Source organism: Ovis canadensis, chromosome 20, assembly GCF_042477335.2.
Source record: "Ovis canadensis isolate MfBH-ARS-UI-01 breed Bighorn chromosome 20, ARS-UI_OviCan_v2, whole genome shotgun sequence".
Lineage (NCBI taxonomy): Eukaryota > Metazoa > Chordata > Mammalia > Artiodactyla > Bovidae > Ovis > Ovis canadensis.
The window spans coordinates 26,954,006-26,978,629 of record NC_091264.1 but is presented as its reverse complement, the minus strand read 5'-3'; the positions used below and the strand labels follow the sequence as shown (position 1 = coordinate 26,978,629).

The window sequence follows — 24,624 nt, the reverse complement described above, 5'->3', positions numbered from 1 at the left end:
CAGACCCTCATCAAACACATGCCTTGCAAGTATTTTCCCCCTTCCATACACTGACTTTTTAGTTTGTTGATGATTTCCTTTGCTGTGTGAAACTTTTTATTTAGTCCAGTCATATTTACTTTTGGTTTTGTTGTCCGCACTTTTGGTGCATACCCAAAACCAATGCCAAGGTCAACAGCAAAGAGCTTTTTCTTTCCCTATGCTTTCTTCCAGAAGTTTTACAGTTTCAGGTCTTACAGTTAAGTGTTTCATCTGTTTTGAGTTCATTTTCATGAACACGACATAAGGTGGCTGTCCAGTATTCTCAACACCATCTAATAAAAAGACTACTCTTTGCCCACTGTATGTTCTCAGCAGCCTAGTCAAAGATTAGCTGACTGTATAAATAGATATGCTTATATCTGGGCACTCGACTTCTTTCCATGGTTCTGTGTCTGTTTTTATGCCAGTACCACAGTGTTTTGATTACTATACCTTTGTAAACAGTTTGAAATCAGTAACAACCAGCTTTAATTAACCAAGATTAACTTGGTTTTATTTGGAGTCTTTTGTGCTTCTATACAAAACTGAAGAAAATGTGAAAAATGCCGTTAGAATTTTATGCACTGAATCAATCTGGAAATTGCTTTAAGTAGTTGAATATTTTAACAATACTCTTCAAACTAATCAAAACAAGACACTTTTCCATTTATTTGTGTCTTCAATTTCTTTCATCAGTGTCTTTAGAGTTTTCAGTTTATTTTAAATCTATGCACAATTATTCCACACCAGCATCTAGATACTAGAGCCAGATTTTCTCCTTGAATAAAAACAAATCTCGATATTAGCACTGCTCATCAGTAATGTTTTATTACACTGCTTCTAAAGAGAAACCACTTACAAGCATGTATTAATAAACATAAATAGGTTAAAAGTAAAGAAGGGGAAAAGACATACTATGCTAACATTAATCCAAAGAAAGCTTGAGTACCTAAATTAATCCCCAAGTAAATTTCAAAACAAATATTACCTAAAATAAAAGTAAGTTATTCATAATAATGGATCAGTTCCTAAAGATACATAAAAATCCTAAACATTTATGAACCTAATAATAGAGTTTCAAAATATATGAAGCAAAATGTGACAGAACTATAACAGGAAAAAATAGAAAAATGCACATTTATAATCAGATATTTCAATACCTCTCTCTCAATAACAAATAAATACAAGAAGGCAAAAACAAAAAAACGCAGTACACTTGAACAAACACTATCAACCAACCTGACCTAGTTGGCATTTATAGAACATAACGCTCAACAACGGCAGACTGTACCTTCTTCTCAAGCACACATGAAACATTTACCAAGATATGACATACTGGGCTATAAAATAAGTTGCAATAAAATATTAAAAGAACTGAATTCACACAAAATATATTTTTTGAATACAAGAGAATTAAAATAAAAATAATATTAAAATATCTGGGAAATACCCAGGAAAGGAAGAAATAAAGGAAATATTATAGTATACTGAAATGTCCCATAGTTCATAATACTTCAGTTCAGTTGCTCAGTACAGAAGAATTATTTAACTAAAAGTTGCACTGTAAACATATCTGGAGGGGAAGGGGATAGGGGAGCATGGTGTGAAAAAGCAAACATTTTATACATTGTAACAAAAAGTTCAAAATGCCTAAAAGTGATCAATCAAAATGTAGCAATATATGTATACTAATCATAAATACACAGTATAAACTTAGAAGAAAAAGAAGAACTGAAAGTAGCTGCATCTGGGAAAAACTGGAGAGAGTAGGGTAGGATGGGGCATTTTGTTACATGTAATATTTTGGCTATTTCAACTATGTGCATGTAGTACTTTGACAAAATTCATACTTTCTAAAGAAATCTCATCTACCTCGTGTCAGTTTATTCCTAGTGAGGGAGGTATAATGACCTCCATATTCCAGTTAGTCTGCCCAAAATCAAAGCCACTATACTTTCTTGATAAATTATATATACACAATACGTATCATGGCATCATTTACACAGACAATTAAAGGAGGGTAAAAAATCGTTTTCTGTTCTCATTTTCATTTCTGTAAATACTTTGTTTCTACTCTCGTCTACTGAAGATTACTAGTTTATTGGTTGCATAGAATAAGAAGGAATATTGACAATTAACTTCCCATTGATAATGGATTTTTAAAAGAAACTGGAAAAAAGACTGATTCTTTGCAAATGTGGAGAGCAAAATTATACTTAAAATCCAAGAGTAAACAGCTCCTTTAATTATTATTTTTAATTGTGGTAAAATATACATAACATCAAATTTACCATCTCAACCATTTTAAGTGACAGTTTAGTGGCATTTTATACAATCATTTCTAGAATCATCCTTCCCTACCTCTGCCACTGACAACCACCATTCTACTACTTCCTGTCCTGTCTATCTGACCACTCTAGCTAGGCACCTCCTTTAAGTGGAATCAGTTATGTCCTGTTCTCGGCTTATCTCACTTGGCACAGTGTCCTCAAGGTTCATCCATAAAAACTAGTTTCCAAAGCAGTAAAAAAAAAAAAAAAGAAAAGAAAAACAATTTATTTGACAATGCTGTGAGAAATTAAATCACCAATGAATTGAAGAGATACTAGTTAAGAAAAATTAATGTTCCCTCTCCCTCAATCATGATTCTTTAGTGGGCACTAAAGAATAAGAGGAATAAGTCACAACTGTAAACCACCAAGAAAAGGTCTGTTGGTACTTCATAATGTGCATGAAGGAAGGGGAAAACCCAGTTCTGCTTTTGAAAACTCCAAACAATTACTTTTCCTCTAAGGTTGTACACTTCTATGTTGTGCAGCAAAGGTCTATAAGAAAGGGCTTCTGTAAATTCAGACTGAGTCTTTGTTTTCTATTTTAAGGGTGAGGCCACAAAAAGACAAGAGTGCTAACAATGTTAGGTGTTCACAAAATACCGAGTCATGGTACATATAAATCAGTACGAAATAGCCTCCATTCAGTCATACAGAGCACAAGTAGAAAATACATGAAATCTGACCTTTACAATATACTTTGAAAAGGTTCCCTTGGCTGCAGTGTTTTTTTAAAAAACAGGCTTGTTGTGTGCCTTTCCATTCCCTTCCATTCTCTTATTCAGAATCTCTACCCTGAATACCCTGCATTTATTTCCATCTAAAACGCACACAGAGGTCCCAGACAGCCTTTCAATGCAGCCACTAAACAGACAAAGGACACCAGCCCTTTGAGATATCAGAAACACCACTCTGATATTGGGGTGCACCAGTTCTCTGAATTCTGATTTATGCTGGAACTAGAGTCACCCACAGAATTTTAACAAGGACTGATAACCAGTAGTGCCTCAAGTGTCCAGGGGTCTGACAAGCACTTAACCAAAAGCTATGCTTTTCACAGGTTCAAAATAGTAATACCAAAAAAGTAAAAAATCTGCTTAAAACAAAGTCAGATATTTTATACGATAATCATACATTTTTTAACAGTGTTTAAGGCAAGACATTAATTTTTGTCTTATAAAGATTGTATCTGGCATATACAATAATAAATGAATACCACTGCTAAGATTATGTCAATGATATATACAAAAATAAGTGATTACCACTGCTAACTAATATAAGACTATGTCAATGACATTCCAACACAAAATTCCCACTGTCCAAAATCACCTGCTTTGTTGTTATTTACTAAGCAGTTGGCCACAACCCCTCAAAAGACAAAGTGTTACATATACAACACAGGCATTACCTAAGTTGTTAAATGCTACAAAAGCTCTAAGTGACACCATCTCCATGTGACACCCACCATATGTCAAAACAACACACCTCACTCATTCCAAAATAAAACTGCATTTATTGCTTTTGACTTTCCTTTCAAAGAAGACAAATTTTGGCTAGAAGGAAGCATACCAGGTTTTTTCCTCTTTTCTTTTTTAGGCTGCTTCTCCAGCAGTACCTTTTAAGAATTTTGAAGGTAGAATTTTGTCTGCTTTGTGATATCTCATAAAACCAGACCACCTGATAGGAGGACATCATAAAAAAGGTCTATTCCCAGAGAGCACATATATCTCAGGACATGAAACACTTTATCTTAAGCTGGGGGCGGGGGGAGGTGATGGGGTGGGTGGGTGGGTGTGTGTGTGTGCGTGGGTGTGTGTGGGTGTGTGGGTGTGTGTGTGTTTATATATGTGTGTGTGTATATACATATACATAAAGACTTGTGAAGTTTAGGGGCTTAAGGAACTAATGATACAAAAAACATTTTTAGGACATCTTAGTAATTCTTTAATTGCTATATGAGATAAATTTCATTTATAATACAAGTATGCTTAAGGAAAATTTTAAGATTAAAATAATTGTAATAAATGTATCTTAAAGGATACTAATGTGCATGTAAAAACACAAAGTTGTCAACTGTACCTACTCTACTGAACAAGAATAAACTTAAGTAACAAACATCAGCAAATGAATTAACAAATGGTAAAATAACACATATAACCCCTTATAAATATTCACAAGTAAAAATGTTGTTGCCACTTTGTTATAGATTTATTTCTGGTTCCATCTTCAAGATTACTAACACAGCACAGTTACAATGAAAGGAGAAAGGAAACTGAAGTTGAAAGATACACATAAAAGATGAAAAAACAAGCCAGTTTTTATCCCCATTACTTCAGTGTATTTTGAAACTCGTTAATTTAATAGACATTAGGAATAAGCCAGTGTTTTAGGTAGGAAAGACTAAGATTTCTTGCAATCAAATATTCCATGATCACCACTTCTTAATAACTCTTGATTAATGGAGATTTAACATTGGAAACAGTGACTTTATTTGGGGGGGCTCCAAAATCACTGCAGATGGTGACTGCAGCCATGAAATTAAAAGACGTTTACTCCTTGGAAGGAAAGTTATGACCAACCTAGATAGCATATTCAAAAGCAGAGACATTACTTTGCCAACAAAGGTCCGTCTAGTCAAGGCTATGGTTTTTCCTGTGGTCATGTATGGATGTGAGAGTTGGACTGTGAAGAAGGCTGAGCGCCGAAGAATTGATGCTTTTGAACTGTGGTGTGGGAGAAGACTCTTGAGAGTCCCTTGAACTGCAAGGAGATCCAACCAGTCCATTCTGAAGGAGATCAGCCCTGGGTGTTCTTTGGAAGGACTGATGCTAAAGCTGAAACTCCAGTACTTTGGCCACCTCATGTGAAGAGTTGACTCATTGGAAAAGACTCTGATGCTGGGAGGGATTGGGGGCAGGAGGAGAAGGGGACAACAGAGGATGAAATGGCTGGATGGCATCACCGACTCAATGGAGATGAGTTTCAGTGAACTCCGGAAGTTGGTGACGGCCAGGGAGGCCTGGCGTGCTGCTATTCATAGGGTTGCAGAGAGTCGGACACGACTGAGCAACTGAACTGAACATTTCTAGACTTCCTAAAAACAATGTTATAAAACACTATGACATATACTGAGTAACTGAATGGGCACAGAACAAATGAACAATCTAGGTTTCAGTTGCCATTAGAAGTGTAGAATCTGTGTTAAAAGTATTTTAAGAGAAATTTTTTCTCACACTAATCTGTGCTTCAAGCACGGGAATAAATTAACAGTGACTGGATCTTAAACCGTATTAGCCAAAGAAAACACCAGTCACCTTACGCAAAGCTAGCACATTCAGTGATTTCTTAAGATACTGATTATTTTTAAGTCATCTGTCTTGGCCTGTTAGTTCAGTCAACAGAACTATGTTAAGAAGGCAGGTAATTCTCTTTACTCAGAAAACTGTTTTAACTCTCAGACGGTAAAACGTCTGTCTACAATCCGGGAGACCAGGGTTTGAGCCCTGGGTTGGGAAGACCCCCTGGAGAAGGAAATGGCAATCTGCTCCAGTACTACTGCCTGGAAAATCCCATGGACAGAGGAGCCTGGTAGGCTACAGTCTATGGGGTCGCAGAGTCGGACACGACTGAGCGACTTTACTTTCTATTTTCACTATCATTCTGAGTGTTAATCTTCAAAAATTGAGTACAGTGCCTTTAATAATACTGTTATAATGATTTTCTTTTAAACCATCAATAGGGCTTTCAAGACATTATGACAGTGTTAGAAAGGTGTAGTTTAGTCTAGCTCAGTCCCATTAAACTAGCTTCTTCCAGTACAGAGCTCACTTTTCCAGGAACATTTTTCCTCCCAACAGGGTATACCTCTATACTTTTTAACTATTCCATAGAAATGGATTCCTCTTGTTCTCTCTTGCGATATAGGTTAATAAATGTTAAAATCTTGTGTAAGCCCATTACCAGTCTTTATATATATAACTTTCCCCTTGGTATCTATATTCCAAAGCTTTTGATAAAGTCCTGTTTTTTCCTTCAAATCAAGTCCAATGGAAAACATTAAAAAAAAAAAAACAAAAAGCAATTTCATTGCTTTCCTTATGCCAAGGTTAGATTCTAGAGCTTATCTGGGATATCAGCCAAAAACAGAACTCTATTATTTTTAAGTATGATTACAAATACAATATTTGAATCAACTTATGAGATGTCTCCCTATGGAGCAAATTAGTAAACTGTCAGCCTATAAAGACCTATTCAAAGACATCTGTGTTTTAAATATTTGATGAAAGTGTTGCTAAAATTCCAAATAGTCTTAAGTCACTGATAGCTCAAAATTCTATTTATCATGTAAAATAAAAAATAAGAAAAAATCTTACATTTTCCTCATAATTTTCACGTATCTTTCGGGGGGAGACTCTACTGCATTAAAAACTTGGTTAGATATATTAGAAAAATAAAGAGGCTAACACAGTTATGTTTTATATACCTTCACCTTCCTAAACACGAATAATTCAAAATTCAGAAACTGCAGCAGAATTAAAGTCTGCAGAAATTTTAAAAATGTTGCTATCACATCTTGATCATTGGGGGGAAAAGTGGATTTGAAATGACAAACTTTAAAAGTTACTTAGTCCATAAGGAAATTTACAAAACTATATTTTATGGAGGTAGTAACTATTTACCTTTCTTTCCCCCCTTTAAAAGTGCTGATCTTTAGTAATGGCTCTTCTTTGTGAGCCAAAGAGTTAAAACCATCTCTTTTACTCCCAAATGAGTGCCAGTCCCACTCAAGAGGTGCCATGTTTTATTTAAAACATACTCTTTCTCAGTAACCACTTTGTTCTAATTGGCAAGGCAAAGCCATGTCCCTAAAGCACACAGCTCGTTACATTCCGTTTGGATTACAAAAACATACAATGAAACAAACTGCATCGAACTGTACAAATTAACAGTGCAGGGGTATGGACAGAGAGGTGGAATTAGATTGTAATATGGAACAAAATCCACAGGGAGGCTAGGGAACAAATCACTAGTGTCTCAATAAACTATACAAGGTTTCCAAATGAGCAAATACATTAAGGCTGAGGACAGGATCTTCCATAATTCAACCAAATTGCTTAAATATGGATATGACAAAACAAGACTTTTTCCCAATACTATTATGCATACATGTGTATGAGAGAATAGGAATATCAACAAGAAGGTTTAACAAATGAAACCTGCAGGTTGCACTGTCTAAATATGAAACTCCTCTTTGCCTTCACACTGACAATGTGCAAAACAGCCCGGCAATTAAATCACACCTCCAAATATTTTTGAAAAAAATCTTCTGAGAAGCAAAACACAGGAGACTAAATTAAAAATAGTGCATCACTATGCAGTACAGAGGGCAGGGTTAATGAGCTAAAAGTTACATGAACAAGAAGAAAGACATTAAGAAATGAAGATCTCACCACCAAAACAGAAAAAGGATTAGACGTAACACTCCCCCCACCACACATGCACATCTTTCCCCAAATCAGCTACTCTGTGAAGCTTCCAGCACTGTTTCTCCAGTTTTCCCTTGAGATAGACAAACTGCAACTGAAATAAAGGAAAAGAGAACAGGAAAAGTGTCTAACCTTAACCTACATACAAACGCAAAACAATCCAACAGCTACATTCTTGCAGTGTTTACAGTACAACCCGTCTACACCAGCTACCTTCACGGTTGACAACATCAAATAGTCGTGGAAGACTGTGTAAACACCTAAAATCAAATTTCAGTTCTCTACTTAAGATTTATTTAGTTCTGGGAATATTACTTAATCCATCAGAGCTGCGGTGTCTTTATCTGTCTTGAACTGCCTTATTAAAAACACAGACAAAGTTGTCCATGCACAGCCTCCATCTTATTTTACAAACAGTAATTCTTATAACCAGTCCATTCTGAAGGAGATCAACCCTGGGATTTCTTTGGAAGGAATGATGCTAAAGCTGAAACTCCAGTACTTTGGCCACCTCATGCGAAGAGTTGACTCACTGGAAAAGACTCTGATGCTGGGAGGGACTGGGGGCAGGAGGAGAAGGGGACGACAGAGGATGAGATGGCTGGATGGCATCACCGACTCGATGGACGTGAGTCTGAGTGAACTCCGGGAGATGGTGATGGACAGGGAGGCGTGGCGTGCTGTGATTCATGGGGTCGCAAAGAGTCGGACACGACTGAGCGACTGAACTGAACTGAATTATTTCATTGCTATTTTAAGTATCCTTTTTTGGCATTTTCTTCTTAAGATTATGTACCTTCGTTGGTTTTCTCCAAACCAGAAGTCTTAGCTTAATGTATTATTTTTTCTCCTCTATAGCCAATATTTAGTCTAAAAGTAAATTAAGAAATTTAAAACTTTGGTAATAGTTAAGACTGCTTCCCAGGTGGCTCAGTGGTGAAGAATTCACCTGCAATGCAAGAGACACAGGTTCAATCCCTGAGTCAAGAAGATCCCCTGGAAAAGAAAATGGTACCCGCTCCAGTATTCTTGCCTGGGAAATCCCATGGACAGAGGAGTCTGGCGGGCTACAGTCCATTGGGCTGCAAGGGAGTCACACATGACTTGGTGACTAACATTTAAGACTATTAACATATAGTCAGTTCTACTTGATACACTAAGAACCAGTTGAGCAGTTGGGGTTTTTTTAATGATATAAAATTTTGTATCGTTAAAGATCGTATTTTAGTTATACATTAATGGTCTGAAACTAATGCTCTGTCTTTTTTCCCACCATCCCTTCTACGGACTAAGAATTAAGTATAACCAAGAAAAGTATCGAAAAGCAACCTTATGATTACCCTCTAATTCAAGCACAAAGGAAACAACCAGACTAAGAACTGCTCTAAGTGCCTGCAGCACATGGGGTTAAAGCGAGCGAAGCACAGAGCGTCAAGGTGCTTTCTGAGTTTACCTGATAGTGACCCATTTTCCCACCAAATCCAAAAGAAGCCCATAAAACGGAGTGATCGTTTTTTATTTAGTCAGCATTCGTCTGAAATCATGAAGCATTAGCACTGAATTCATCACTTTTCATGTCACAGAGGGCCAACTTTATTACAGGAAAAGGAGTCAACCACATCTAAGTAAAGCAGATCTCAGACCGGGGCGGGGGGGGGGGGGGGGGTGGAGGGGGGGTGGTCTCCAAGCCTCTTTCTCAAAGGTGCCCATCAGTATAAAATTTAAGCACATACCTCTTATAGGACTTTTTGTTTTGAAAATAGTTATATACTCCTACAGTGGATTAAATGGTATGTGTACTCAGTTACTCAGTCATGTCCAACTCTTTGCAACCCCATGGACTCTACCCCACCAGGCTCCTCTGTCCATGGAACTCCCCAGGCAAGAATACTGGAGCAGGTTGCCATTTCCTACTCCAGGGGATCTTCTTGACCCAGGGTTCAAACCCATATCTCTGGCATCTCCTGCAGAGCAGGCGGATTATTTACCACTGAGCCACAGGGGAAGCCCCAGTTAAATGGTGTGCCCCCTTCACAACTACCCTCCGCCCAAAAAAAGAACAGGTCCACCTGGAACCAGTGAATGTAATCTTATTTGGAAATAGGATCTTTGCAAACATAATTAAGGATTTTTTAGATAAGATCATCCCAAGTAAGGGTGGGGCCCTAAATCCAATGACACTCATCCTCAGACAAGACAGACACACACAGGTGAGGAAGCCATGTGTAAATAAAGGCAGACTGGAGTAATGCGCTAACAAGCCAAGGAGGGTTGGCAGCAATGGGAAGCTAGGGGAGGCAAGGAAGAGAGTCTCTCTCAGAGGCTCCAGCCCTGAGGCTGACATCTTGATTTCAGACTTCTGGCCTCCGAAACTCTGAGAGAACAAATTTCTGTTGTTTTAAGCCACCAAATTGGTGGTAATTAGTTATAGCAACTTTAGGAAACTGATACCAGTAAGACTATATACATTATAAAAACCAGCAATTTTTAAAGAATGATAAAAACAAATCTTAGTAGAAATTCCAACAATCTTGTGCAATATCACCATTAGAGACCACAGCTTTAGACCGATAATAATGTGGGCAGAACCAAGTTCAAGAAACACAGCCAAACTATCTCAAAATACTTGGGGACTATTAAATTTCTTCTGCTTTACCTAAAACAATGACACACGGTCACAATTTTTCCACTTGAGGCCTAAAACAAGTTGTCTTTCTGCTACTTAAAGCACTGAGCATTTTATTTCCCATTAGAAATGCAACAACTATTTTTGACATAATTTCCATAACAAGATCATCTTCAATTTATCTTGACTAGCATAATAATTAACCACACAATTTTAAAACGCTTATTAGTAAGACAGCAAACTGCTATAGACTAAGAGGTCAGAAAAAGTTGCCAGAGTTCGGCTTTGCTAATCAGTTAAGGACCTGCTGCCTCTGACTTGCTTTCAATTGAGAGCAAGGAAGCTACATCACAAAGACAGGGTTTCTAATACAGACACAGTGTTACATATTCAAACAAGTGTTAAAACAGAGAGAAAGACAAGAGAGAACATGACGTCAGGACAACTGTGGTATAAAAACAATAGTTGAAAATCAATCTATATGTCTGTCCATCGGCAGAGGACTAGATAAACTGTAGCAGAGTATAATGAAGGTGACCAATAATTTATCAAACAAACTGGGGCATGGAGAAGTACAAAGGGATAATACTAATTTCACTGATACAAAAATCATAAACCAAGACTGTTCTAGGAAATTAAGAAACAGAAATCATAAACTAAGACTGTTCCAGAAAACTAAGACTTTTGTGATAATAGATAATAATAGTTAACGTAAACCAGAGCAACATGTGTCAAAATGATTACTTTGGAAAAGGATTATTTTGAAAAATACAGGGACTTCCTTGGTGGTCCAGTAGTTAAGACACTATGCTTCCAAACCCGGGGGTGGAGGTTCGATCCTTGGTCAGGGAACCCCACATTCCACGTGGCCAAGGATAATAATAAATGCAAGTTACCTATTCATAGTAAAAAGTATAAAGATAAAAATAACTATGGTAAAAGAGAATTGTAAGATTTTAGTTCCCTTGTAAGATATGTTATAAAGCAAAAAAAAAAAAAAAATCTACAAAATGTTTTACTAATTCTGGGTTTGCTTGAGGATGTTTATTACTGACTACTTTCTATAATATTCTGAATTTCAGACATCCAACCAGACAGATACCCAACAATGGACACAAAATGGTTCAGAGAATCTGATGAGCTAAACTGTCTCTCTCTAACAAATACAAAATGAAGCAGGGCAAAGGCTAACAGACTTTTGCCAAGAGAACACACTGGTCATAACAAACACCCTCTTCCAACAACACAAGAGAAGGCTCTACACATGGACATCACCAGATGGTCAACACCAAAATCAGATTGATTATATTCTTTGCAGCCAAAGATGGAGAAGCTCTATACAGTCAGCAAGAACAAGACCGGGAGCTGACTGTGGCTCAGATCATGAACTCTTTATTGCCAAATTCAGGCTTACATCAAACTAAGTAGGGAAAACCACTAGACCATTCAGGTATGACCTAGATCAAATCCCTTATGATTATACAGTGGAAGTGACAAATAGATTCAAGGGATCAGATCTGATAGACAGAGTGCCCGAAGAACTATGGACGGAGATTCATGATATTGTAGAGGAGGCAGTGATCAAGATCATCCCCAAGAAAAAGAAATGCAAAACAGCAAAATGGTTGTCTGAGGAGGCCTTACAAACAGCTATGAAAAGAGAAGCAGAAGACGAAGGAGAAAAGGAAAGATAAACCCACTTGAATGCAGAGTTCCAGAGAACAGCAAGGAGAGATAAGAAAGCCTTCCTCAGTGATTAATGCAAAGAAATAAAGGAAAACAATAGAATGGGAAAGACTAGAGATCTCTTCAAGAAAATTAGAGATACCAAGGGAACATTTCATGCAAAGATGGGCTCGATAAAGGACAGACATGGTATGGACCTAACAGAAGCAAAAGATGTTATAACAAGAGGTGGCAAGAATACACAGAAGCACCATACAAAAAGATCTTCACGACTCAGATAACCACGATGGTGTGATCAGTCACCTAGAGTCAGACATCCTGGAATGTGAAGTCAAGTGGGCCTTAGAAAGCATCACTATGAACAAAGCTAGTGGAGGTGATGGAATTCCAGTGGAGCTATTTCAAATCCTAAAAGATGATGCTGTGAAAGTGCTGCACTCAATATGCCAGCAAATTTGGAAAACTCACAGTGGTCATAGGACTGGAAAAGGTCAGTTTTCATTCCAATCGCTATGAAAGGCAATGCCAAAGAATGCTCAAACTACCACACAATTGCACTCATCTCACATGCTATAAAGTAATGCTCAAAATTCTCCAAGCCAAGCTTCAACAGTACACGATCCGTGAAATTCCAGATGTTCAAGCTGGTTTTAGAAAAGGCAGAGGAACCAGAGATCAAATTGCCAACATCTGCTGGATCATCAAAAAAGCAAGAGAGTTCCAGAAAAACATCTATTTCTGCTTTATTGACTATGCCAAAGTCTTTGACTGTGTGGATCACCACAAACTGTGGGAAATTCTTCAAGAGATGGGAATACCAGACCACCTGACCTGCCTCCTGAGAAATCTGTATGCAGGTCAGGAAGCAACAGTTAGAACTGGACATGGAACAGACTGGTTCCAAACAGGGAAAGGAGTGTGTCAAAGCTGTATATTGTCACCCTGCTTATTTAACTTATATGCAGAGTACATCATGAGAAACGCTGGACTGGATGAAGCATAAGCTGGAATCAAGATTGCCAGGAGAAATATCAATAACCTCAGATATGCAGATGACACCACCCTTACGGCAGAAAGCAAAGAAGAACTAAAGAGCTTCTTGATGAAAATGAAAAAGCAGAGTGAAACAGCTGGCTTAAAATTCAACATTCAGAAAACTAAGATCACAGCATCTGGTCCCATCACTTCATGGCAAATAGATGGGGTAACAGTGACAGACTTTATTTGGGGGGACTCTAAAATTGCTGCAGATGGTGACTGCAGCCATGAAATTAAAAGATGCTTGCTCCTTGGAAGAAAAGTTATGACCAACCTAGATAGCATATTAAAAAGCAGAGATATTCCTTTGCCAGCAAAGGTCCATCTAGTCAAGGCTATGGTTTTTCCAGTATGGATGTGAGAGCTGCACTATAAAGAAAGCTGAGCACAGAAGAACTGATGCTTTTGAACTGTGGTGTTGGAGAAGACTCTTGAGAGTCCCTTGGACTGCAAGGAGATCCATTCTGAAGGAGATCAGCCCTGGGATTTCTTTGGAAGGAATGATGCTAAAGCTGAAACTCCAGTACTTTGGCCACCTCATGTGAAGAGTTGACTCACTGGAAAAGACTCTGATGCTGGGAGGGATTGGGGGCAGGAGAAGGGGACGACAGGCGATGAGATGGCTGGATGGCATCACTGACTCGATGGATGTAAGTCTGAGTGAACTCCGGGAGATGGTGATGGACAGGGAGGCCTGGCGTGCTGCGATTCATGGGGTCGCAAAGAGTCGGACACGACTGAGCAACTGAACTGAACTGAATAATAAAAGTCTCAACAAACAAAGTCAAAATTAATTAAAAATCCCCCAAATACTGAGACTACCAATATTAAATTTTTCATATAACCTCCACTCAGCTTTATCCCATGCAACTAAATACATAATTTAAAAACAGTATACAACACATACTTCAATCAGCATTTAAATAATGTCCCTATGTTATTTTTAAAAGGAAAAAAAAATCACAAACAAGCTAATGGCATGGTAAGAGCAGATATTACGAAACTCTAATCACTTTGGATTTATACAGATTAGACAGCAATAAACAAGCTTGGTAATTTTCAGACTGGATACAAGATATGCAGCAATAAGGAAAAACGAACCTTACTTCAAGCTATTCCAATCCCTTAAAGCCTCTCTCGAAAGTCCACTTTAAATTTAAAACAATAAGTAAAACAATATCAAGAAATAAAGTGAATATGATATTACTATGCTAAGTTAATGATTTTCTCCCAGCTGACAAAGGCTACTACAGATATATTCATTGATACCCACATTTTTCTCCAATGGTAAATATCAGAACGCAACACCTAAGCTTATTCGTGTGAATAGGGACCTGAAAACAGACTCCTATGAGATCAAGCACAGTTATCTCTAGAGTCACAGCAGAACGTGCTTCCCACACGACATGGATCATTTTCTTCACCGCAATGTTCTTCACCACTAACAAAGCATGAGACAGAGCTAACTAATTACGAAGCAAAAGTATGCTCAACTGTCTTTCCACTAAGAAATATATACCTGAGAAGTTACACTGAAACTAATTTTCAGAAAATTAAATTAACCATTACCTTATAATCTGAGAGATGATTTATCTCCTTTAATTAATCTTCAACTGACAAGACATGTGTAAACTGACGTAGTAATGCATTAAAAGTGTTACTTTTTAAAGGAAATAGTCTATATAATGGGCTTCCCTAGAGGCTCAGCAGTCAAGAATCTGCCTGTGATGAAGGAACAGGAGATACGATTGCTGGGTCAGGAAGATCCCCTGGAGGAGGGCATGGCAACCCAAGCAAGTATTCTTGCCTGGAGAATCCCACCGACAGAGACTGGACAGATACAGTCCATGCGGTTGCAAAGAGTCGGACACAACTGAAGCAACTTAGTATGTACACACACAATTCTACAAAAGGCTTAGAAAACAACAATTTCCTGCACTGTGATTAATCATCCCTCCCTTATTTTTCCAATTTTATGTGAATCACAGAATAGCAAGTTTCTTAAAAGTTAGGCTTAAATGGAACAATATGTTCAAAATCATGTCTGCAGTTTAAAAGAACCTGCTTATTTTGATTTTGCAATGAAGTACTTTTGTCAGTCAATAAATAGACATATTAGGGTCCTTTTTCTTTTTTTTTAAGAAATTGCTAAAAATTATTAAAAACCACATATATGCCATCTAAAGGTCCATAAGAACAAACTGGTTCTTTTACACTCAGCACTTGTTAAAAGTTTGTCTTCTGATAAGCATCTGTCATCAAAGAATCTACTTAAACAATCTCCCATCCCTTGGAAACTATCTTCAGGCTCACTCCCTTGTAAAGTATAATGGTCCATGGATCACAGCTACTCTCTGGTTACCAGACTCCTCCGTCCCCCACAACAAGCATTTCCAAGGATGGTAGAGATGGAGTTACTTCAGTCAGGTCATTAAAAATCTCTGCCTTCCCCACTTGTGATCATCCTGTTTGATATTTCTGACATATATATATTTTTCAGCAAACTCATTATGTGAAAAGCATTGCTTTAATGATAGCTGAGCTTCAATACAGTAGTATGGGAGATCGTTGTGAATTTGATACTAAATATCCCTAAAAATCTAGATCAGTTGGTATCTAAAACTCAAAAATTCATAAAATGAATTTGCACTCAAACAGAAAATAACACCCCAGGCATTTCTATAGTTTTAAGAGGCAAGACCACCCTTCAGATGCTATGTCTGATCTTTTGTATACCTTAACACAGCTCAAGGCAATTGGGATTAGTTCATGCTTCCACACAGAAAATCACATAATCCAAATTAGTCAAGAGCTCAGAGCAAACCAAGATCATAAGAAATCACCTGGTTAACACCTTGCCTAAAGATAGAAAGGAAATATGCCCTATTTTCCAAAGAGAATGAGATCTCCAGTAACTCAATGATTTTCCAATGAATTTCTGCAATTCAGTGGTTTTAAACTTTTTAAACCATACTCCATTGTAATATATGTTTATATCACAACCCACTGCACGTTATTTTCATTTATATGTATATCTCAGAAATTTCACAAATAATACCTTACCCTTACTAATCCATTCTTAAGGAGATCAGCCCTGGGATTTCTTTGGAAGGAATGATGCTAAAGCTGAAACTCCAGTACTTTGGCCACCTCATGCAAAGAGTTGACTCATTGGAAAAGACTCTGATGCTGGGAGGGATTGGAGGCAGGAGGAGAAGGGGACGACAGACAATGAGATGGCTGGATGGCATCACGGACTCGATGGACGTGAGTCTGAGTGAACTCCGGGAGTTGGCGATGGACAGGGAGGCCTGGCGTGCTGCGATTCATGGGGTCACAAAGAGTCGGACACGACTGATTGACTGAACTGAACTGAACTTGATATTTGTGATGCACTCAGACTGTTTTCCATTGTACTCAAATTTTAAATGCTAAATTGGTTTCTATACCCAGGAATGATCCACAATACACAGTTTGAAAAACTGCATTAAAAAGTAGTGTTTCAGCCAATAAAATGTTCATATCATCTTAATGTAACTATCAGTAGCATGTCATGAAATCTTCTGCTTTCTATTACAAATGTTTACTGATTTGTTAAGTAAGCCAATATGAAAGCCAATATGAAATGTTTAATGGAAAACAACAGTATGGCAGTTAACATATTATAAAGGGGGTGGGAAAAGTTAAGACTAGACAAGACTCTAAACATGTTTTTACTCATTTCGTTCAATTTAATGCAAATGTGTTGTAACAAACTCACTTTCCTACCACATAGTTTTGAAAAGGAATCTTGAAAAATCTCTTTAACTAACCGAATGGTACACAACAGCTATTTTTAAAGCAACTTTTCCACCTTTTAAAGAATACTGTACACTTTAAGATACACTTTAAAAGACTATTTAAAATCACAGTGGCTTTTGGACAAAGTAATCTTCATGTTGTCTTGCACATTTCATGCCTCTGCTGCAATAATGCATTTCTATACTTTATCTTCATACACCAACAAAATCCACCACTGTATCTTTAAAGTTCAATGATCTTTTCTCTTCTAAATTTCAAAAAGAACACCAAATGCTGCTTCAGCAAGCAAGAGGTTGTTTATGAGTCATTCCTTTCAACTGAGGCTGGGGAAATCAGGAGCGGAGGGGTAGAGATAAAGAAGAAAGGAGAGCATATTTTCATGACACACTTGAAAATATTCTCAGTATTTTTAAAAATAAAAATAACAAAGCTGTATAAAGCGTAAATGGACACAAGACCACCAGAGATTCAAAAAATAATGACAACCATAGAAAATAAAACTGTAACAAATCCAAAGAAACATGCCTGAATTATTTTCATTGATAATGTTTAAATTTTATGTCTATTTAGGGGCATGAGACAGTTCTTTGAGTACTGGATATGAACCACCTGACTCAAGGTACCTGACTTTCCCCCCAGCTACACTTCACTGAATCATAAGGGGGAACTAGTTTTACATGGAGAAAGACACACAAGTATACATTTTCTCTCACTGCTACTCTATCTTTACTACAAATGAAAATATGGAAGTGTTAAGTCTCTCAGTCATATCTGACTCTGTAACCCCAAGGACTGTAGCTGGCCAGGCTCCTGTCCATGGAATTCTCCAGGCAAGAATCCTGGAGTGTAGCCATTCCCTTCTGCAGGGGATCTTCCCAACCCAAGGACTAAACCTGGGTCTCCTGCATTGCAGGCCGATTATTTACCGTCTGAGCCATAAACTCTCACCAGTGAGAAAGCATTTCCTCATATCTGTTATTGCAGATAAGCAGAGCAAGAAAAGCAGAACACATTCACTTAACATGGCAGAGATTCTGTTAAAAGTTGAATAAAAGGTACCTTACCAGTACCTTTTCCTTTTAAAAACCTAAAGAATTTGACAAATTCCAGACTTTTAACAGAAACAAACTGCCAACTTTCCCAACCTTCCCAACTCCATCCAACCTATCCCCTAGTTTAGACATAAAGGTCTAAAGATCACTTTATGATTATTTCTTTGTCCAACAGCACAGTGAACAGAAGATGAATACTGACAGATTCTCTCCTCAACCAAATTCCAGCCAGGGTCTGTCCTCTTCTCAACCATGCCTCAACCTTGGCCTATAAAAACTAAAGTATCAACACAAATGATTTCATATACTCATATCCCTCTATGCTAAGAAACTTAAATAACCACTAATACAGTTTTTAACAGCTCAAGGACCCATCCTGAGGATGGTCCTAGTCCCTCTTATTTCAAGTGCCTCTCTGCGAAAGCTCAAAGCTGCCGAAAGAATTTAAGATCTGTTCTAGCCAAAAGCTGATAATAGGCCCCTGACTACCCTATCCTACAGCTTTTACTTAAAATGGCTTAAAATGTGAATCCTTCCTTCATCCCCCTTTGAGATCTATGTGTATCTACTAAAACTCAATCACTCAGTAGTGGCCTTCTCAAGGACATGAAAGCTATTTCTCTAACTGTACTCACTGGGAAGAACAGGGCTTCAATCTCTCACTTCCTCCGCGTAGGAGGATAAAATCTTCACTTCAATAACTGTTAACTAACAGACACAGCCAGTCTAATCATCATTTATATTAACCAGCCCTTTGTGATTTTTCTACTCCCCTGATCATCCCGAGACAAGCTAGCAATCCCTCCCCTACTCCCTCATTCTCCCTTTAAAATGCCCAGTTCCCTCTAGACAAGTCCCCTCCTTCCCTAGTATAGCAGTGTGTTACTGATTAAAATCTGTCCTTAACCTAACTTGTGTACTGGTTTGTCTTTGACAAAATAATAAAGTAATTTAAAAAGGTAATAATGAAAGGTAAACATATCCCAATTAATAAAGACTTACATAAGATCATTAGATGTGGAGTTCTTAAAAAACAAACAAAAAATCTTAAAGTTTTAACTTCGTGAAAGTGAAAGTCACTCAGTCGTGTCCGACTCTTTGTGACCCCAAGGACTGACTAGTCCATGGAATTCTCTAGGCCAGAATACTGAAGCGGGTGGCCGTTCCCTTCTCCAGGGGACCTTCCCAACCTAGGGATCAAACCCAGGTCTCCCGCACTGCAGGTGGAGTCTTTACCAGCTGATCCACCAGTGAAGCCCAAGAATAGTGGAATGGGCAGCCTATCCCTTTTCCAGCGGATCTTCCCGAAGCAGGGTCTCGTGCATTGCAGGCAGATTCTTCACCAACTGAGCTATGAGGGAAGTCCGTTAACTTCATGAAGGAGTCATAGATCAAGGAGTCAGTCAGTCAGCATTTAGCGGGTGGAAACGGCCCTTGGCAAACATCAAGCCGAAAGCCCTTCATGTTACAAATGATTAATCTAATGCCCAAAGAGGTTAAGTGACTTACCCAAGGTGATTTCAATGAGGGTCTGAATCAGAAAAGCCAATTCAGCATTATTCTCTTTCTGACTCCAACATGAAAATATTCTTTCTCTTGTATTCTCATTGGTAAAAGCAACCTTCACCATTAATCATTCAAGTCAACATCAAAGATGAATATATACATATATTATGATGAATATATATATATATATATATATATATATATAAAACCCTTCTATAACGTGAGTGTTTACAATCCCACTATAGTCCAACAACCGTAAACTGAGGAAAGCTTGTTTGATACAAGTACACATAAGATTTCATTTCACTCAGGGAAGACTGTTTCAACAGTTCTAAACAAATATATAAAGCAACTTGGTGAAGAGAAACTACTTTCACACCCAAGCAAAGAAAATAAAAACCCATGCATAAACCCAAAAGAAGATAGACGGTCTTAAAATAATTTAGACGGTCTTAAAAACAACTGAAAGAAGAAAAATAAAAATAAATTGAAAACCCTTTTTCTGCACTTACCAGCAAAGCATTTGGAACAGAGGTTCATAGTCTTGCTGGACCTGGGGCAAAAAAAAAAAGAAAGAAAAGAAAGAAGAGCTAAAACTTCAGTTATCACTCTAATCAAAACATAAAAGATGTTTGAAACCTAGGCCAAGATCTTCCTGGCCAAGGAACTAAACTAATAAGCTAATAAGAAATCCCTAGCCAGCCAGCCACCCCTACCCCATAACAAAACAAAAACAAGACAAAAATAAAATAACAATATAAAGCATGTTTGTTATCTATGAGTTAGCCAATACGTTATTTCTTGTGACTAGCAGCTTATATGGTGGCAAGTTCAGGAATACTGTAAAAGGCCCATAAGATAACAAAAGAATGAATTTATCCAACGATTGTCACATTCCCTGTATAATGGAACATATATCACACACTCATCAAAAAAGGGAAAATTTTATCCATAAAGAGGTAAAACTTGCTCCTGATTTACACATTTGATTACCTCTATAATATTACTTGAACTTTTGTCTTCTTTCCCCTCATTCTAGTCCAATTTCAGATCCTGGTCACACTATGACCTTGTCATTTAAAATTCTTTTTACAGATGTTCCCAATCAAATTATTTTTCATGTCCTTTCATCTGTTAATAATAACTACAATTCACTGAATACTAAATTGGGATGGGCACTTAACATACACGATCTCATTAATCTTCCCAACATCCTGAGACTGAGTATCACCGTATTGCTTTGTTTCTAAAACACACTTTTTAAAAGAGTCCCATTAACATTTCTACAACCAGGAAACATCATAGAACTGGCTACAAGTGATAAATAATTTAAAGAGGAAATGTTTCCACCATGTCCTCCAAGGAGATATTAAACTGAGTGGTCTTAGAAATCAAGGACATACAGTCTCATCCCCATTTAACAGGGGAGCAGCTTGCCCGCAGTCACATCGCTGGGGAACTGACTGCAGAGGAAGCTTCTGACCTAGGGTCTGAGCTAACTCCAAAGCCCATACGAACTACAAAAACCTTCTAGAATACCTATCTACAGCCTCATTCCTCAGCAATTCCCCTTCCAATATCTGAGTCTTTACCCAGAGTCACTTGCATACATGGAATATGGCAACCATCTTTTGCCCTCCTCAGTCAACTTTACAATTAATGAAAGCCTCCCTCAGGAAGTATTCCCTGATGATCATGACTGTCTTCTAATATACTGAGACCCAAGATCTAACTGTCGGTAATTGTCACAGAGTGATAAAATGAGGAGATGGGCCGTGAAAGGAGGCAGGAAGAGGTCACTAGAGTTCTCTATCCCAAAAGAGATGCCATGTAGATGGGGGTTAGGCACTCAATTGTGTCCAACTCTCTGCAACCCCATGGACTAACATAAAGACATCAAAGGTGCTAAGAAAGCTTTCAGTATCAATAAAATGAATAAAATTTTTTTAAAAACGGACAGAGAGGTGCATTAACATCTAACACTTATTACATGTCTACCACATGGTTAAGCATAACACCAAATTCCTTTAACCTCATTTTACCGAAGAGCAAACTGAAGCGCCAAGAGGGTATATAACTTTCCTAGGTTACAGCACTCTCAAGTAGATGAACCTGATCTAATTCCAAAGCCTGTGTTCTTTTCCTCATGCTGAACTAGGGCCCCTGCCTCAGTACAGAAGCTGAGAGGAACACACTCTAGAGGCTGGGGAGAATGGTCCCACAACTGGAGATATAATCTATGGTAATCAAGGCAGCACACGGAAAAAGTAAAGCCTTTCATCTGGAGGAAGCACAACTCCTGCCCTCTTCTCCAAATACACATAAAATACACAGCAAAGCAACCCAAGGCTGCCAGTCATTTCGGTTCCAACCCAAGGAAGAACTGAGGATGAAGGAATTTCTCTGTTGCTTGAACAATCCCCAGGAGGAAGGTCTCCTCCTGATGTGGTCACTGTCTCTCGCCCCTCTGGTGCCACAGAGACACAGAGGTAACCGTTCATCCTCTGCTGCTCCCCAGATCCAGCAGGAAGCACGGAGAGCCTGAGAGAAGAAGTGAGGGCAGCAGGAACCAAGGGTGCCAGTTTTCACGTCTGTGTTTCACAGGCTGGTAAGAAAAAATGGCAATGTAGCATTTTTTCCCACTTGCCCTTAACTCTCTTCAGATAGTTGATGCATTATACCCACTTCAGATGGCTGATGCATATATACCCACTATATCTATATATCATATCCATTCTACTTTCTAGGTAGGAACTTTTCAGCAACACAGTTATCAATCAGGCTATGAAAGAAATAACACAGATACTGATATTATTAATCAAAACAGAGATGTCTAAAATCTGAAAGAACCCAGATTCTGGCCACAGAATTAAGAGCTACTGGTAATGGCAACTTGGATCCCATATGTCAGCAACAGTGAACTTGAAAAAACTAGCAGAGGCTTCTGAGACCCTTGCTCCTTTTTCATGGTTGACATATCAAACTTGAAGCTAATCACACACATACAACTACCAAAAAACATAGTGTGATCATCCTGCACAGTCTTGGACAGACTACTTCAAGTACTCTATGTGGCAGCAAGTATGAAAGAGAGATATTGAGAGGTGCATAGGTAACTGCAGTTTTTGCATTGTTGAAATTTGCCATTTGATACTGGAGTACATTCTTAAACAAGCGTGGTTATGTTATACATCATTTTAATGCACATTTCTCACTTGATTTTTTCTTTGCTAATGACAACAACACAAGAGAAGACTCTACACATGGACATCACCGAATGATCAACATCGAAATGAGACTGATTATATTCTTTGCACCCAAAGATGGAGAAGCTCTATATAGTCAACAAAAACAAGACCAGGAGCTAACTGTGGCTCAGATCATGAACTCCTTATTGCCAAATTCAGACTGAAATTGAAGAAAGTAGGGAAAACCACTAGACCGTTCAGGTATGACCTAAATCAAATCCATTATGATTATACAGTGGAAGTGAGAAATAGATCTAAGGGCCTAGATCTGATAGACAGAGTGCCTGATGAACTATGGATGGAGGTTCATGACACTGTACAGGAGACAGGGATCAAGACCAGCCCCATGGAAAAGAAATGCAAAAAAGCAAAATGGCTGTCTGAGGAGGCCTTACAAATAGCTGTGAAAAGAAGAGAGGCGAAAAGGAAAGATATAAGCATCTGAATGCAGAGTTCCAGAGAATAGCAAGAAGAGATAAGAAAGCCTTCCTCAGCAATCAATGCAAAGAAATAGAGGAAAACAACAGAATGGGAAAGACTAGAGATCTCTTCAAGAAAATTAGAGATACCAAGGGAACATTTCATGCAAAGATGGGCTCAATAAAGGACAGAAGTGGTATGGACCTAACAGAAGCAGAAGATATTAAGAAGAGGTGGCAAGAATACACAGAAAAACTGTACAAAAAAGATTTTCACGACCTAGATAATCACGATGGTGTGATCAGTCACCTAGAGCCAGACATCCTGGAATGTGAAGTCAAGTGGGCCTTAGGAAGCATCACTACAAACAAAGCTAGTGGAGGTGATGGAATGCCAGCTGAGCTATTTCAAATCCTAAAAGATGATGCTGTGAAAGTGCTGCACTCAATGTGCCAGCAATTTTGAAAAATCGCAGTGGTCATAAGACTGGAAAAGGTCAGTTTTCGCTCCAGTCCCAAAGAAAGGCAATGCCAAAGAATGCTCAAACTACCGCACAATTGCCCTCATCTCACAGGCTATAAAGTAATGCTCAAAATTCTCCAAGCCAAGCTTCAAAAGTACATGAACCGTGAACTTCCAGATGTTTAAGCTGGTTTTAGAAAAGGCAGAGGAACCAGAGATCAAACTGCTAACATCCGCTGGATCATGGAAAAAGCAAGAGAGTTCCAGAAAAACATCTATTTCTGCTTTATTGATTATGCCAAAGCCTTTGACTGTGTGGATCACCACAAACTGTGGAAAATTCTTCAAGAGATGAGAATATCAGAATGTCTCGAGAACCTTATATGCAGGTCAGGAAGCAACAGTTAGAACTGGATATGGAATAACAGACTGCTTCCAAATAGGAAAAGGAGTACGTCAAGACTGTATATTGTCACCCTGCTTATTTAACATATATGCATCATGAGAAACACTGGGCTGGAAGAAGCACAAGCTGGAATCAAGACTGCTGGGAAAAATATCAATAACCTCAGATATGCAGATGACACCACCCTTGTGGCAGAAAGTGAAGAGGAACTCAAAAGCCTCTTGATGAAAGTGAAAGAGGAGAGTGAAAAAGTTGGCTTAAAGCTCATCATTTAGAAAACTAACATCATGGCATCTGGTCCCATCACTTTATGGGAAATAGATGAGGAAACAGTGGAAACAGTGTCAGACTTTATTTTGGGGGGCTCTAAAATCACTGCAGATGGTGACTGCAGCCATGAAATTAAAAGACATTTATTCCTTGGAAGGAAAGTTATGACCAACCTAGATAGCATATTCAAAAGCAGAGACATTACTTTGCCAACAAAGGTCCATCTAGTCGAGGCTATGGTTTTTCCTGTGGTCATGTATGGATGTGAGAGT

The 24,624-nt window shown here is 38.2% G+C and overlaps 1 protein-coding gene across 2 annotated transcripts in view; it reads right to left on the bottom strand.

Annotated features, from left to right (window-relative positions):
• The window catches only part of ZFAND3 (zinc finger AN1-type containing 3), a 316,184-nt gene that overhangs the window by 191,702 nt on the left and 99,858 nt on the right, over positions 1-24,624 (bottom strand). For both annotated transcript variants that reach the window (XM_069564258.1, XM_069564259.1), the window contains exon 2: positions 20,059-20,099. In XM_069564258.1, coding sequence (XP_069420359.1) covers positions 20,059-20,099 — 41 coding nt within the window. The remainder of the gene's footprint in view (positions 1-20,058; positions 20,100-24,624) is intronic.